Below are 17,577 nucleotides of genomic sequence, written 5' to 3'. Positions count from 1 at the left end.
TAGTATATTACTTTCTAGAACATACTGTTGAAAAATTCTCATTTTGTGACACTAAAAACTATGGGATGTCTTTTATTAAAGTCAAAACTATCAGTAATGGGAAAAGTATAATATAAAATAAGACATATGAAGCTACAGTGTTCAGTTACAGTTTAAACTAGAAATTACTAACCACACATAGCTGCTTCTTTTTTGGTTTTACATTTTGGCCCCTAGTTCATTCTTATTTAGAACTGGTACCTGCTGAGAAAGAGCTGCAATTTTTTTTTTTTTAAGTTTACTTATTTATTTTGAGAGAGAGAGAGAGGGAGAGAGAGAGAGAGGGAGAGAGAGAGTGAGAACATGTGGAGGAGGAACAGAGAGAGGGAGAGAGAATCTCAAGCAGGCTCCATGCTGTCAGTGTGGAGCCTGACTAAGGGCTTGAACTCCTGAACCGTGAGGTCATGACCTGAGCCGAAACCAAGAGTCAGATGCTTAACCGAGTGAGCCACCCAGGCGCCCCAAGAGATGCAACTTTTAAGCTATGTATTTTTTGTGGTGGCTGTGCCACGTACTGTGTATTTATGTTTTAATCATGCTTCTCATGAGTAGCACATAGCTGGATTTCTTTCCCCTGCTTGAGTCTTTTTCATTGCTTAGCTTTGTCCATTTATATTGACTGATAAGTGACTGATAAATCACTGATAAGTGACTACTGATATATTTTGAATTTTTTCTACCCTTTATTTTCTGCTTTGTATTTGTTCTGACTCCTCCCTGCTTCCATTTTTACCCTTCTTTTCCTGATTTTTTTTTGGATCCAGTTTATATCATTCCATTTACTCCCTCATGTTTTCAAAAGTCACTATAAAATCACTATTTTTAGTGATTAAATTTTTAGATTAAATTTAGATTAAATATTTTTAGATTAAAATCACTGTTTCTAATGGTTACCAAAAATGCACATGTAAAATCTAAAATTAATCACTGTATGTACCTTCTTCCCAAGTAAAAAAGACCTTAGCAACTATGTAACTAAGATTATCCTCATATCTCACGTTATTTGGTCCACCACTTTAGTTTCATTTAAAAATCTCTCAAATTAGATATTAAAGAGTCACAATATTTTGTTTAGATAATCCCACAGGTTTATCACTTTTTCTCCACCAGCTAAAGAGATTCTTACAGGGGAACATCTTTCAGTGAGATATATTGGTAAACTTTCTCCATTTTTGTTTGTTTCAAAATGTCTTTATGTTACCTCTGTTTTTGAAAGATATCTGCATATATAATTCGAAGCTGATAGTTAATTTCTCTTAGCACTTTGAAGATAATAGTCTGTGTTTGGCTTCCATTGTTTTGGCTGTTGGTAAGTCTGCTGACTATTCCTTTGTTAGCAATATGCCTTTTATCTCTGGATATTTTAAGATCTTTGTCTTTGGATTTCAGCAATTTTAGTATGGTTTTTCTATAGGCAACAATCAGGATTCAACTGCAGATACTATCTCTATTTAAAGCAGAAAATAATTTAATATTCAATTCCAACCGAAATGCTGAATGAGTAAGGTTTAGACTCTAAACTTTGAACACTACCACAGAATTATCTTGCCAAAGGAACTTTTTTTCTTTTTCACATTTAGGAAGCTAGAGAACTGGGAGGACTTTGCACCCAGCATCATACTGTAACCTTAGCTATAATTCATAGATCAGGAAGCTGTCATCATACCTGTTTCTAGGGCCATGATGCATACCCTTGATCCACAACAGTAAATGGATGCCTTACATACTACCACTTCTCTCCCACACAAGTTAACTTGGTTTTGATTTCAATCTCATGTGAATACATGTGATTGGCAGAACCTGAATGTATCTGGAAACTTACCTGCAAAACAAATATGGGAAATATAACTTTCAGCTTTTCATTTATATTATAGGAATGAATTCTTGACGAAGGCTGGACTGATAGTGAATGAGCTAATCTACCACATCTGCCATACCTGAGAAACCTGAGAAAGATTTAATTTGTCCTGCTAGGGAATTATTGTCCTTGAAGCTAAGGAATCATGTCTTCTATCATTTCAAGAAAATATGCACCTACTATCCCTTTGAATAGCTCTTCTGTTTCCATTTTTGCCATTTTTTCCCTTGGAACTACAAAAAGAAGTATTATTTCTTTGTAATGCTTTATTTCTTTAGACTTGTCTTCCAATTTAATTAATTCTCTCTTCATCTGTGTCTAATCTACTTTTACTTATCTGTTGAGTTTATTTCAGTATTTTTTTCAATGTTAGAAGTTCTTTGATTCTAGGGGTTCCTGGATGGCTTAGTTGGTTGAGCATCCAACTCTTGATTTCAGCTCAGGTCATGATCCCAGGGTCATGGGATGGAGCCCAACATTGGCCTCTGCACAGAGCATGGAGCCTACTTGGTATTCTCTTGCTCCCTCTCTCTGTGCCCCTCCCCTATGCATACACACACATGCTCTCTTTCTCAAAAACAAACAAACAAACAAACATTTAAGAAAAAAGAAATTCTTTGATTCTTTTTCAAATCTGGAATTTCACTTTTGATAATCTCCTATTCCTTGGTCACATTTTCATTTTCTCCTTCATTTCATTAAATATTTTCTAAATAGTTACTTTATATTTCAGCATCTGATTTGGGAGGCTTATTTATACTGATTTCGGTTTCTCCTGACTTTTGCTTATGGTAGCTTATTTCCTCTTCTGGTTTTGGAATTGATTGTGCACACTAGTTTGATCTCCATCCAATCTACAGAAATCTTCAAGGGCCTATATATGAAAGTACATTTTTTTAAAAGATGATTTACTTTGCTTCTCTCATACATACTGGGGCTCTAGGAAGGTTGGACCAATTTAAGGTAATTTTACACCTTGAGGTTTCCCGACAATAAAGAAAATATGTATTTAAATCCCAAACCTGTGTGAAGGAAGAAGAGTGACTACAAATTCTCAGGGTAGTCATTTTTCCTATGTAAAACTGAGGCTGAAGGACAAGGTGCCTTGTCACTGCTCATGATCTTAGAACTCATTTGTCAATTTAGTTTTCAGGTCCTTCTTTGGATTTGATGCTTTGGAATTTTCTTTCTTTCTTTATTTTTTTTGAGCTCAGTTATGCATTTAAAAGGATGTTTGTGTGCTATATCCAGAATTTCTAGATGTTTTGTTACAGAAGATTTTCAGATATATCTTTTCAGACATAGTAAAACAAAACAAAACAAGTTCTAGTTAAAATTTTTTTTAATGTTTATTTTATCATTGAGAGAGACAGAGCATGAGCAGGGGAGGGGCAGAGAGAGAGGGAGACACAGAATATGAAGCAGGCTTCAGGCTCCCAGCTGTCAGCACAGAGTCTGATGCGGGGCTTGAACCCACGAACTGTGATGTCATGACCTGAGCCAAAGGTGGATGCTTAACCAACTGAACCACCCCGGTGCCCCTCAACCTGGTTTAAAAAAATCTTTACTGATAAGCACTATCCTGAGTTTCAACTAAGAGCTGAAGACACTTATAATCTAGATAGGCAAGACACATATGTAAACAATGAACAGTATTAAATGGAATAATTACCAAATAGAAATATAAGAAAGAAGCTGTGGCAAGGCAGATAGAAGAAAAGATGTTTTATCTCCTAGGACTTCCACTGTTACACACTTTTTACAGGTCTGTCATTTGTGTTTCTAAAAGTATTGGTATCCTATCTATTAGACTTGATTTAAGGCAAGGACTGTATTTTATGCTTCTTTACAGTTCCCTAAGGCGCCTAGATTAAAAGCAGAATAAATTAGGGATTTCTGCTTCTGGGAAGATGAAACAGGTACACTTTTCCCTGTTCTTCCCAGTAAGTATAATTAAAAATCCTGAACATTATATAAAAACAAGCACAAGAAGACTCTGAAAGGTGGAAAGAAGGCCAACTGGTTAGAGACTGGGACCTGAGTTACATTACAATACATTCCATGTGTTTTCTTTTTGCCTCATATATCCCAAAGTGGGAACTAAAGATGCTAGCAACCCAGAAATGCCACTAGATACAGACAAAACAGCTCCAACAAAAACCTGCTCTGTCTAGCCAAATGACTAGGAAAGAGACAGCCTAGCAAGACAGAAAACTTACACAAAAACTAATATTCTATAGTCAAACACCACAAAAAAACTGTAGCCTCAACCCCATCCATGCTGCAAAGACTGAATGGGGAGTCTAGACTTCCTTTCTCATCAGGCCATAAGAAGTTGGGACTAAAACAGCAGATTTGACATTCATGTTATTGGTGTCCTGGAAGGGGAGAAGAAAGAAGGCAGGGCTGAAAAAGTACTTGATGAAACAATGGCTGAAAACTTTCAAATTTAGACAAAAAGACTACTTCCCCCAACAACAAAAAACAGCATTATGAAGCCACAGACTCGAAGCTGAGCTATCCTCAAACATGTTAAACCCAAAAAAATTCATATCAAAACATACTATAGACAAACTTCTAAAAACTAAAGACAAGAAAAAATCTTGAAAAGAGTGACAGAGAAGAATACCTTACCTATACCATAGGAGAAAATGAATTTGAATGACAGGATTTCTCCTCAGGAAACCTGAGGGCCAGAATGAAGTGACACAACATTTTTCAAGTTCCAAAAGAGAACTGTCAACCTAGAATTCTATATCCAGCAAAAATATCCTTTAGGAATGAAACAGAAATCAAGACACATTCTCAGATGAAGGTTAGAGACTTTGGGAACTTAAAGAAGTTTTCTAAACAGAAAGGAAATGATGAGGTGTGGCTGGGTGGATGGGCTGGTTAAGTGTCTGGCTCTTGATTTTGGCTCAGCTCATGATCTCACAGTTCATGAGACAGAGCCCCATGCTGGGCTCTGTGCTGACAGCATAGAGCCTCCTTGGGATTCTCTCTCCTTCTCTCTCTCTGCCCCACCTCAGCTTGTGCTCTATCTCTCAAAATAATAAATAAACATGAAAAAATTTTAAATAAAAAAAAAGAAAGGAAATGATGACAGAGGGAATCTTAGCATGTTAGAAAAGAAGAAAGAGAAATGTAAAGAGTTAAAATATGAGTAAATACATTTTTCTTCTCCTTTTTGTTTCTCCTCCTATTATGTTTTATGGTGGGGCAAAAATTGTAATACTGTCTGATGTGGTTATAAGTGCATGCAAAATGCATATTTTAAGTTGAGCAGGGAAAAGTACAGTTGTGGGTTAAATTTGTCCCCCTTGGGGTGCCTGGGTGGCTCAGCTGGTTAAGCATCCAACTTTGGCTCAGGTCATGATCTCAATGTTTCTGGGTTCAAACCCCACGTTGGGTTCTGTTCTGACAGCTTGGAGCCTGCTTCGGATTCTGTGTCTTCCTCTCTCTCTGCCCCTCCCTGTCTCTCTCTCTCTCTCTCTCTCAAAAATAAAGAAACATTTAAAAAACTGCTTTTTAATTTTTCCCCCTCAAAAAAGATATGTTGAAGTCCTAAGCCCCAGTACCTCAGAATGTGACCTTATTTGGAAATAGGGTCATTGCAGATATAATTAGTTAAGATGAGATATACTGGAGTAGAGTGGGCTCCTAATCCACTATGAGTGATGTTCTTGTATGAAAATGGCCATGTAAAGACACAGAAATACAAGGAGAACCTCATGTCATGACAAATGCAAAGACTGAAATTATTTGAATAAATGTATAGGAATGCTAAAGATTGCCAACAAACCACCTGAAGCTAAGAAGAATTAGGGATGGATTCCCCTACAGGTTTCAGAGGAATCATGGTCATACTGACACCTCGATTTCTGACTTCTGGCTTCCATAACTGTGAAACAATAAATAAAACTATAAACTAATATCCTTCATAATTATAAATGTAAGAATCCTTAAGAAAATATTAACAAGTATCATTTGACAACATATGAAAACAATTTTACACCATGACTAAGTGTGGTTCATTCAGATTACAAAGCTTGTTCAATATTTGAAAAGTAATGTATTAACACCACACTAACAGACTACAGGAAAAAAATCATATGATCAAATCAACTGGTAATCTCAAGGAATCTACAAAAGTCTTCTAGAACTATTAAGTTCAGCAAGGTGGCAGCATACAAGATAAACATAAAGAATATTTTATTTCTATATAACAGCAATTAACATGTAAATAAAAATATTTAAAAATAAAATACCATTTACAATTGCTCAAAAAATGGAAACTCCAAAATGCTGGCCAAAAAAAAAAAAAAAAAAAATCAAAGACGATCCAAATAAATGGAGAGGCGTGCTATGTTTATAGATTGGAAGATTCAACATAATTAAAAGATGTGAATTCTTTGTAAATTGATGTGCAGGTTTAATGCAATTCCAATAAATCCCAACAAAATTTTAAATATAGACAATATTATGGTAAAGTTTATATGGAAAGACAAAGGAACCTGAGCAGCTAAAACAATTTTAAAAAGCAGTGAGAGGAATCAGTCTACATGACTGGAAGAGTTGTTTTATAGTTACACTAATCGAGAGTGTCACACTGGTGGAAGTAAGACACACAGATCAATGTAACAGAATAAAAACACAGAAATAGATCCATACAAATACATACAAATCATCTTTGAGAAAAGAGTAAAAGCAGTTCAGTGGAGAAATTTCAGATAGCCTTTTCAATCAGTGTTCCTGGGGGCAGTTAGACATCCGTAGGTAAAAAAATGGACCTCAGCCTAAGCCTCATATCTTACATAAAAATTAACTAAAAATAAATTATGAACTCAAATGTAAAATATAAAACTATACAAAAATTTTAGGAAAAAAACCAGAATAAGTCTAGGGTTAGGGAATGAGTTCCTATATTTGACATCAAAAGTACGATCCATAAAATAAAAATTGATAAATTGGACTTTATCAAAATTAAAAACTTTTTTTGCTCTGTGAAAGACTCTATAAAGAGTATGGAAAGACAAGGAAATAGATAGGGAGAAAATATTTGTGAGCTAAGTATTTGATGAAGGATTACTATCTAAAATATATAAAGAACTCTTAAAACTCAACTGAAAAAAAAAGAGAAGACCAACAAAAAATGGGCAAAGACAAACAAACATTTCAACAAAGAGGATATATAGATGGCAAATAAACACATGAAAATATGCTCATCTGTAGATATTAGAAAATGGGAATTCAAACTACAATGAGAGATTACCTATAAGAATAGCTAAAATTAAAAAGTGACAACAGAAATGCTGGCAAGAATGCAGAGAAACTGGGTTACTCATACACTATTGGTGGGAATATAAAATGATAGACCCACCCTGGAAAACAGTATGGCAATTTTGAGAAAAACTAAACATATAACTATGACACAACCTAGCAATTCCCCTCTGGGCATTTATTCCAGAGAAGTGAAAATTTACATTCATACAAAAACCTATATACAAATGTTTGCAGCAGCTTTATTCCTTATAGTCAAAAACTAGAAACAATCCAGATGTCATTTAACAGGTCAATGGTTAAACCGTGGTACATCCATAGCGTGGAATACTACAGGAATGAACTACTGATACACTCAACAACTTATACTGATCTCCAGTGAATTATGCTGAGTGCAAAAGACTGATCCCAAAGGTTACACATACTGTATGGTTCCATTTGTGTAATATTCTTGAAATTAAAAAAAAAAAAATCTGGAAATGAAGGACAGATTAGTGGTTGCCAGGGGTTAAGGACAAGTGATGGGAGGGTGGGGTGAGACAGAAGTGGGTATGACTAAACAAGGGCAACACAGGGATCCTTGTGATGATGGAACTGTTCTGTAGCTTGACTTTGTCAATGTCAAATCCTGGTTGTAATACTGTACTATACAGTTTTGCAAGACATTATCATTGGAGAAAATTGGTAAAGGGTATAGGAGGTCTCTATTATTTCTTATAATGCATGTTAATTCTACAATACCTCAAAACAAAAAGCTTAATTAAAAAAGAAAAAACTAGAATGAACCCATAAATCATATTATTTATTAAGCACCTGCTGCTGTATGGCCATGCCCCATGGGAGGTACTCACATGAATATTATTTAATCTTCATAAACTCTATAAAGATTATGCTATTTCCTAAACTATCTTTCTGGAATACTGATTCTTTGTGACATTAACAGCATTCCTTGAATAGTGTTTTGTCAAAAGGGTTCTGAGTCAACTAGTCTGAGAAGCACAAAAACAGTTTTTGTTTTTACTGTAGGACTTCTCAAGGCAATATACTAAGGTACGTTATAAATATTCAAAAGGAAGCCATCATACACAGCTTTCCTCAAATTAATTTTGGAACATTTGTTTTTACATAATGCCTGTTAACAGCTTGCGTAAAGAACTAGTATTCCTTACCTTATGCCACAATAAATGTTGGTTTATACTTTTCTATTAATATCCCTGCTGGTGTTGCATTTTATGTCTTATTTCAATTTAGCCTACAGATTTATTGCCTGAATGTAATCTAATCATGGTGTTGATGGTCCAAATTACTTACCATGTAACAATATAAATAGATCGAAGTACTAATGTGAAGACCAACATTCCATACATAACCTGAATAAGAAAAGAAAAATGAAGTCAGTGAAATCACTATTCTTTGGCAAAGGAAGTATATTTTGCCTACAAAAATAGCCCTCAATAAAATAAAACATTTACTATCATTTGTTACATTTAAAGAACAGAATTTTAGCAGGAGTGTTGCTGACAGTTTCCTTTGCTGTGCAGAAGTCTATTTTTGCATTTGCTTCTCTTGCCTCCAAAAACATATCTAGAAAGAAGGTGCTACCACAGATATCAAAAAGGTTACTGCCTGTGCTCTCCTCTAGGATTTTTATGGTTTCAAGTCTCACATTTAGGTCTTTAATCCATTTTGAATTTATTTTTGTGTAGGGTGTGAGAAAATGGTCCAGTTTCCTTCTTTTGCATGTGGCTGTCCAGTTTCCCTAACACCATTTGTTGAAGAGACTCTCTTTTTCCCACTGGATATTCTTTCCTGCTTTATCAAAGATTAATTGACCATATAGTTGTCAATTAGTTTTCTATTTCTTAGTTTTCTATTCTGTTCCACCGATCTATGTGTCTTTTTTGTGCCAGTAGCATATGGTTTTGATTGCTACAGCTTTGTAAGGTAACTTGAAGTCCAGAATTGTAATGCCTCTAGCTTTGCTTTTCTTCTTCAAGGTTGCTTTTGGCTATTCAGGGTCTTTTGCGGTTCCACACAAATTGTAGGATTATCTGATAAAGGGTTAGTATCCAACATATATAAAAATACTTATAAAACTCCACACCCCGAAACCCAATAATCCAATTTAAAAATGGGCAGAGGGTATGAATAGACATTTCTCCAAAGAAGCATATAGATGGCCAACAGACACATAAAAAGATGCTCAACATCATTTGTCATCAGGGAAATACAAATCAAAACTATAATGAGATATCACCTCACACCTGTCAGAATGGCTAAACTCAACAAGAAACAACAGGTGGTGGTGAGAAAGAAACAACAAGTGTGGAGAAAAGGGAACTTTCGTGCACTGTTGGTGGGAATGCAACTGGTGCAGCCCCTTTGGAAAACAGCAAGGAGGTTCCTCAAAAAGCTAAAAATAGAACTATTCTATGATCCAGCAATTGCACCACTAGGTATTTACCCAAAGAATACAAAAATACTAATTCAAAGGGATACATGGACCCTAATGTTAATAACAGCATTATCTCCCACAGCAAAATTATGGAAACAGCCCAAGTACCCACTGACTGATGAATGGATAAAGATGTGGTATACAGAGTGGAAGCTAGAATGGCAGTGTAGTAGGAGGACCTGAGGCTTGCCTCGTCCCTCCAGCATAGCTAGATAACTACCAAACATTCTGAATACCCAAGAAATAGACCTGTGGACAGATAAACTGTACAACTCGAGAGAGAGGAAAGGCCACAGGAAGGTTGGGCATGCAGAGATGTGGTTTGGGGGAGAAATGGATCATGGGTGCTGCAGAGGGGAGGGAGCCCTGGTTGCAGAGAAAGATGAGATAGAGAGGAGAGCACAGGAATGCACACAAGAATACTTTCCCAAAGCTACTTGATGGAAAAACTAGAGGGGCTGATTTTTGTGAGTTTTTTTTAATAAGCAGGGCTCAAAGACTAGAGTTTTGGAAATCTGTGGGCTTGTCTAGGATAGGGACCCGAGGGTACTGTCTTGCTCCTGTAGTGAAGGCAGGCAAGTGCTCCTGGGCAGAAAGCATGATCTGAGGATCACCTGGGGCACATGGGGAGGTGACTGTTCTCTTTTCTTGGAGCGTATCTGTGAGAGGTGGCATTGCCTCTCTGGGGACAAAGAGCCAGATGGCACCATTTCACTCCCCTACCCCTCACCATAGGTGCAGAGACACTTGCTGTGGGTGGCTAACCTGGACAATGGGGGTTTAGTTGCTTTGCTCCTGGCTCTGGCGCAGCTGCCCTTCTGGGTCAAACCTGCATTGGTCCCAGTGTAATGCGACCCTCACCCAGAAGACCAGCATGAGTCCCTGCCACACCAGATTCCTAAAGTTTGGAGTTTTGAAAGGCAGCAGGCTTGGCTACAACAGAGCACAATGGACACTGTGCTGTTCCAGGCAGGCAAGCAACCTGGAGACAGACAGTGTGAAAATGGCGATCTAAAAACACATAGGACAGACAAAGGTTAATTATTCATTCTTCTGGGAGGGTTTCTCTGAAAGCAGCAAGGGTGGCCTTCCCTCCCTGGGGACCAAGGAGGTGGCTCATACCATTTCTTTCCCCCGCTCCTTAGCATAAACCAACTTTAGTAAACAGCACAGCACCAACACTAGCTGCCTAATGCTTATACCAGGTCCCACCCCTCTGTGATCCACTGGTAATGCTCTTCTTGGCAGGTGTGCTTAAAGAACAGTGCAACAAGCCGCTTCCTGGAAGACCAGCACAAACTCCCACACACACATCTACTGACTACAGCATTCTGCAAAGCTTCTGTTGTGGTGGAAATAGCATCAGGTCTCATTTAAACAAGCAGAACAGAACACACCTAGTTAAAACTCACCACACTCTGGTCAAGGACCAAACACTGTCCATTACAGGCAAAGAAAGCCTCTACAGACAACTGACCTGAGGGATAGACCAGCCAAAACACAGTAGCAGAGTGGACGCAACACACACCAGAGACACTTCCTGAAGTGCCAGGCCCTGCACATTACATGATCTCTTCTTCATAAAGCCATTACTCAAAGACGCAGGAAACATAACAGGATTTATACCATACAGAAGACAAAGACCTACAGAAAATGCCACGATGAATTCATTCCAAAAGAAAGAACAAGAAAAGGTCACAGCCAGAGCTCTAATTGAAACAGACAAAATTAACATTCTGCAGAAGTTAAAGTAAGAATCATAGAATACTCACTGGGCTTGAGAAAAGTATGGAAGACATTAGGGAGACCCTTACTGCAGAGATAAAAGAGCTTAAAAACAATCAGGCAGAAATGAAAAATGCAGTATCTAAGATTCAAAACCAACTGGATGTAATGACCACAAGGATGGAAGAAGCAGAGGAATGAACAAGTGAGACAGGATAGAATTATGTTAAATATTGAAGCTGAACAAAAAAGAGAAAGCAGAATGATTATGAGAGTAGACCTAGAAAACTCAGTGTCTCCAAACATAGTAACATTCCTCCTATAGGAGTCTCAGAAGGAGAGAGAGAAAAGGGGGAAGAAGGTTTATTTGCAAAAAGCAAAAAACTTCCCTATCTGGGGAAGGAAACAGACATCCAAATCCAGGAGGCATAGAGAACTCCCACCACAATCAACAAAAGCAGGCCAACACCAAGACATACTGTAGTTAAATTTGTAAAATATAGTGATAAAGTAAATGTGATATGTATGTGTATACACACACACACACACACACACACATATACATAAAATGGAATATTACTCAGCCACAAAAAAGAACGAAATCTTGCCATTTGCAATGACACGGATGGTGTTAGAGAGTATTATGCCAGGTGAAATAAGTCAGAGAAAGACAAATACCATATGATTTCACTCATATGTGAAAAGCTGTTTTATATATATATAAACAACCATTTTTTGTATACTGTTTTTGTATCATGTGACTTTGCTTTTTCAAATCTCTTCAAATTCTAATAATTTATCTGTAGATTCTTTAGATTTTCTATGTATACATTTGTGTATCACTTGTGAATATTTTTTTCATCCTACCAAACCCTACAGTACAATATGTATAGAACTACTGATAACAAGCATTGCCATCTCACACTTGATCTCAAAGGGAAAAATTTCAATAGTTCATCACTAAGTGTAATATTGGTGATAGGCTTAAATTTTTTTTTTAAATACTCTTTATCAGATTAAAAAGATCTTTTATATTTCTGATTTACTCTAAGGGTTTTTAAAATAAATTAATATTTTATCAAATACTTTTTCTGCATCTCTTGAAATAATTATATAATTTTTCTCATTTAATCTTTAAATATGATTTTCTGATACTGGTTAATAGTCTACCCAACTTTATCTTCCTGGGATACATACAACTTAGGCATGATGTTTTATCTTTTTTTTTTGGGATTTGGTTTGCAAATATTTTGCTTAGGACCTCTACCTAATTAATTTTAACTCTTTTATACTGTTCTTGGTATTAAAGTTTTGCTAGCCTCATACATGAGTTGGACAGTAGCTCTCCTCTTCTGTTCTCTATGAGAATCTGTTTAACATTGGAATTATTTCTTCTTTGTGTGGTAGAACATTCTAGTGAAGTTATATTTGTGGGTAGATTTCTGACTACTGATTCAATTACTTTTAATGGTTATAGGACAATTCAGATTTTCTATTCTTTTTTCTTTAAAGGTTGGAAAGATTCTTTTTTTTAAAGCTTACTTATTTTGAGAGAGAGAGAGAGAGAGAGTGAGTGAGCATGGGAGGGGCAGAGAGAGAGAGGGAGGGAGAGAATCCCAAGCAGGCTCCACATCGTCAGTGCAGAGGTCAACATGTGCCTTGAATCCATGAACCATGAGATTATGACCTGCTGAAATCAAGAGCTGGATGCTTAACTGACTGAACTACACAGGTGCCCCCAGATTTTCTATTCTTTATTAAGTTTCTGCAGGTTACACTTCTTCTAGGAATCTGTCTACCTAAAAAAAAATACAATTTGAAATTTATTGGCATAAAGCTCCTCATAATATTCTTAACTTTTTAATGCCTGTGGATTTTTATGTGATATCCCCCTTTCATTTCTGATATTATTTGTGCTTGTCTTTTCCCTCATTAGTTAAATTCACCAAGGGTATGTTCATTTTATTTGTTTTTTGAAGAAGCAACTTACAGCTTTGCTGATTTTATCTATGGTATATTTGTTTTCTGTTGTATTCATTTTTGCTTTTTATCTTTCCCAGTTTCTTGAAATATATGCCAAAACTCCCCTTGTTGGCTTTTTTTCCTTTTCTTTTTTGGTGTATACGTTTTAAGGCTAGATACTTCTCTACAAGTATTAATTTTGCCAAGTCCTACAAGTTTTAATATGTATTTTCTTTCATTATGATTCAGTTCAAAATATTTTCCAGTTTCTATGATTTTCTCTGATCCATGTGTTATTTAAAATTGTATTACTTATATTTGACATAGTTGCATTATGGTCAAAAAAATTTTTTTTAATTTACATCCAAGTTAGCATATAGTGCAACAGTGATTTCAGGAGTAGATTCCTTAATGCTCCTTACCTATTTAGCCCATCCCCCCTCCCACAACCCCTCTAGTAACCCTCCGTTTGTTCTCCATATATTCTCATTCTAATCCTTTGAAATTTAAGATGCTATGTGGGCAAGTATATGGTCAATTTTTGTAAATGTTCTCTAAAGACTTGAAAAAATGTGTTTTTCCAACTGTTGGATGCAGTAGTTTACATTTGGGTTATGGGTCAAGTTTCTTAATCACGTTTTTAAATCTTTTATATCCTCTATCACTTACTGAAAGGTATGCATTAAAATCACCTAAGATTATAGATTTGTCTATTTTTCTTTTAGTTCTGTCAATTTTTGCATTATATACTTGAGAATTATATGTATTAGAGATACCAATTTTAAATTATCATAATTTTCTGATGAATATTTTTAATATTTATTAGTAATCTCTTCTTAATAGAAGTGCTTTTTCCTTAAAGTCTGTTTTGTCTGATAACAAAACTATACCACATATATATAACACAATTATGCTTAGTGTTTGTATGGCACATACTTTTCATACTTTCACTTTCAACCCTTCCACATCTTGATGTTTCAGGTGGACTCTTTTATAAGGCCTTGCTGTGACTTCTGCCTATTACTTATGGTCTCTCTACAATAGTAGAAGGCAACAAATATTTATTGAGCATTGTACTAGACCATGGGGATATAGTGGTGTGGAGTAAAGGGTTAATATCAAGCATTGACTGATGTAGGCCTGGTTGAGAATGACCTCAGTCTCCCATCCTTGAATACAACAGTTAAGATAAATGAAAATGTTATGTTTGCTTCAGTTGTGAAGGATTGCACCTAGGTTGGAGGCTTGGGGTCTGCATGAGAACAGTATGAAAGGTGCTCATCATAAAGAATGGTAGGAAGGGTGCCAGGTCTAACTCTTGATTTTGGCTCAGGTCATGATCTCAGGGTGGTGGGATTGAGCCCTGTGTGGGGCTCTGCACTGAGCGTGAAGGCTGCTTAAGATTCTCTTTCTTTCTTTCTCTCTCTCTCTCTCTCTCTGTGTCTCTCTCTCTCTCTGTCTCTCTCTCTCTCTCTCCCTCCCTCCCTCCCTCCTCCCCTCTACCCTGCTTGAGCTCTAAAAAGAAAAAAAAGAAAGAAAGAAAGAAAAAAAAAAGGATGGTAAGCAAAAGGGGCTGTAGCTTCCATGTGTTACAATGCCCTCCACTACACTTAGCTCTCATCCCTGGCAGCTGTGCATAACTTAGGTGGATGAAAGGGCAAAAAGAATCTGTATATAAGTAGCTCTGGATCTCTTGATGAGATGAAAATGTTATATTTGCTATATTTTCCACCTTGTATCCCTCTATAGAGCTAAATAAACACAGCATTAAATTAAAGCCGATTAGAGGCTGTCTGCCAGCTTGAATCTGTAACTGCAGCCATGGTGCTCTAACGGTGAACCAGAAAGGCATCAATCCCTGCCCTCACAGCAAATGCTCTCACACAATCTAGTGTGAAAAGAGATAAGTAATCAGGCAATTAAAAATATAGTATTTAACTCCATGACAAGAGCTATACAGAGTATTTTGTAAGTACATACAAAAGCCACCTAGACTTAGGCAGATCAAAAAGACTTTTATGGAGGATATGATTTTTCATTTTATAATTGAAGCATTAGTAGAAACATCATTAATAATAACCAAAATATTATTTAATAGTTTATTTATTTTTGAGACAGAGACAGAGCATGAGTGGGGGAGGGGGGAAAGAGAGAGGGAGACACAGAATCTGAAGCAGGCTCCAGGCTCTGAGCTGTTAGCACGGAGCCCGACACGGGGTTCGAACTCCCGGGCCGTGAGATCATGACCTGAGCTGAAGTCAGACGCTCAACCGACTGAGCCACCCAGGTGCCCCAATAATAACCAAAATATTATTAAGAGAAGCTGGAGGAAAGTAACTGGCATAGCTTATATTTTGGGGACGAAAGTAAGGATGTCTAGAATATGCTGTTGGAATGAAGAGTGGGAAAAATGAAGTCAGAAAGGTAAGCAGAGGTTTAAACTGGCTTTTCAGGTCATGTTAAAGAGTTGAACTTTATCTTAAAAGTAAAGGGAAGTCAATGGAAGTTTCAGCAATAGTGCAACATGATCACTTGTGTATTAGAAAGATATCCCTCTTGCTGGGTGGAGAATGAATTAGAGGGAGACAAGACTGATAGAAAACAAACCAATGACAAGGTACTACAGTAACCTAGGTGAGTAATGGGACCTGAACCAAGGTACTATCAGTGGGAATGGGAGAGAAATGGACAGATTAAAGAGGTATTTAGGGCTTAGATTGATAATCAATTTGATATGGAAGTTAGGAAGAGTTGGGAAAGTCAATGATGGCCTGGTTTATGACTTTAGCAGTTAGGGTCCATGGTGAAACTGCTCCTTGGGTTAGGGACTACAAGAAGAGAAGAAATACTGGAGAGAAAAATGGTGATTTCATTTCTAGATAGGTTCAGAGTCTGATGTATCAGTGATATATTCATGTAGAGATCTCTAGCAGAAGTTAGATATCTGGGTCTAAATCTTAGAAGAAAGTATCTGAGCTGAAGAAACAGATTTATGAATCATCACCATACAGAAGTCAAGGGGAATGGATTGTTCAGAGTATGTTAAAGACATCAAATAATAAATAAGGAAGAGACTATACTCCTGCGGTGCAAGAGGGCTTTTCCAGATTAATTTTCTTCTTTCCACAAGCATGTCTATCCCATACATTCTGACTTTCTCCTAGGATCTGTGGCAGACCTTGCTAGTACCTACTCAGTATCCATTCTTTTTTTTTTTTTTTTTTGGTCTTTACAGAAGACATTTTATCCAGTCGACAATATGTCCAGCTATATAAGCTTGATTTCTCAGTCTCTCTTGCAGCTAGAGATAGACACAGGACCTTCACAACTTTTTTCTATGCATATTCTAATATTAGTTATTTTTAAGTAAAAAAAAAAACAACAGAATACATACTTGTTTGCTCCTTGTAATTTTCACGTAAAATTATTTTCATTCTTTTAAAAAATGAATCTTTATGATAATAAATTGAATTCCAAAGTAATCTGCTACAGGGTCATCATCATACCACGGAAGGAATATGGGCTTTGGAATAAAAAAAGACCTGGGTTCAACTTCCAGCTCTGCTAGTAACTAGGTAAGAAACACTGGACAAATCATTTAACCTTTCTGACTCTTGGTTACCTCACCTATAAAATGAAGATGGTAATTTCTATACAGGTTTGTTGATATTTACTAAGATAATAGTAGTTAAGTCTATATAAACTGCATGAAAGAATATATAATACTCAGCACAAAGCAGACGCTCAAAAATGTCAGCTTCTTTTGCTTCTTTTCCAAGTGTGCTTACATTGGAACTTCCTTACATTCCTAATTTATAATAAAATGGCACAAACATAACAGAATAAAATGTAAATAATAGTTATTTGCTTGAGTTATCTGCTTAAGTCCCTGTTTTTCAAACTGTTTATATAGTGTGTTCTTAAAAACCTTGAGGGTCTGGGGTGTCTGGGTGGCTCAGTCGGTTGAGCGGCCGACTTTGGCTCAGGTCATGATCTTGCAGTCCGTGAGTTCGAGCCCCGCGTCGGGCTCTGTGCTGACAGCTCAGAGCCTGGAGCCTGTTTCCGATTCTGTGTCTCCCTCTCTCTGACCCTACCCCCATTCATACTCTGTCTCTCTCTGTCTCAAAAATAAATAAACGTTAAAAAAAAAAATTTTAAAACCTTGAGGGTCAAATCAGAAGGGAGGGTAGTAAAATACTGACATGTCAAGTCTAGAAATAATCTCTAGGAGATATCTACTTTGGCAGGAAGATTTTAA

The 17,577-nt window shown here is 36.6% G+C and overlaps 1 protein-coding gene across 3 annotated transcripts in view; it reads right to left on the bottom strand.

Moving 5' to 3' along the window:
• The window catches only part of ACER3 (alkaline ceramidase 3), a 167,151-nt gene that overhangs the window by 22,580 nt on the left and 126,994 nt on the right, over positions 1 to 17,577 (bottom strand). For all 3 annotated transcript variants that reach the window (XM_053203721.1, XM_027039624.2, XM_027039626.2), the window contains one exon: positions 8,489 to 8,547. In XM_053203721.1, coding sequence (XP_053059696.1) covers positions 8,489 to 8,547 — 59 coding nt within the window. The remainder of the gene's footprint in view (positions 1 to 8,488; positions 8,548 to 17,577) is intronic.

The sequence above is a fragment of the Acinonyx jubatus genome, chromosome D1 (assembly GCF_027475565.1).
Source record: "Acinonyx jubatus isolate Ajub_Pintada_27869175 chromosome D1, VMU_Ajub_asm_v1.0, whole genome shotgun sequence".
Lineage (NCBI taxonomy): Eukaryota > Metazoa > Chordata > Mammalia > Carnivora > Felidae > Acinonyx > Acinonyx jubatus.
This window is presented reverse-complemented; position numbering and strand designations above follow the sequence as displayed.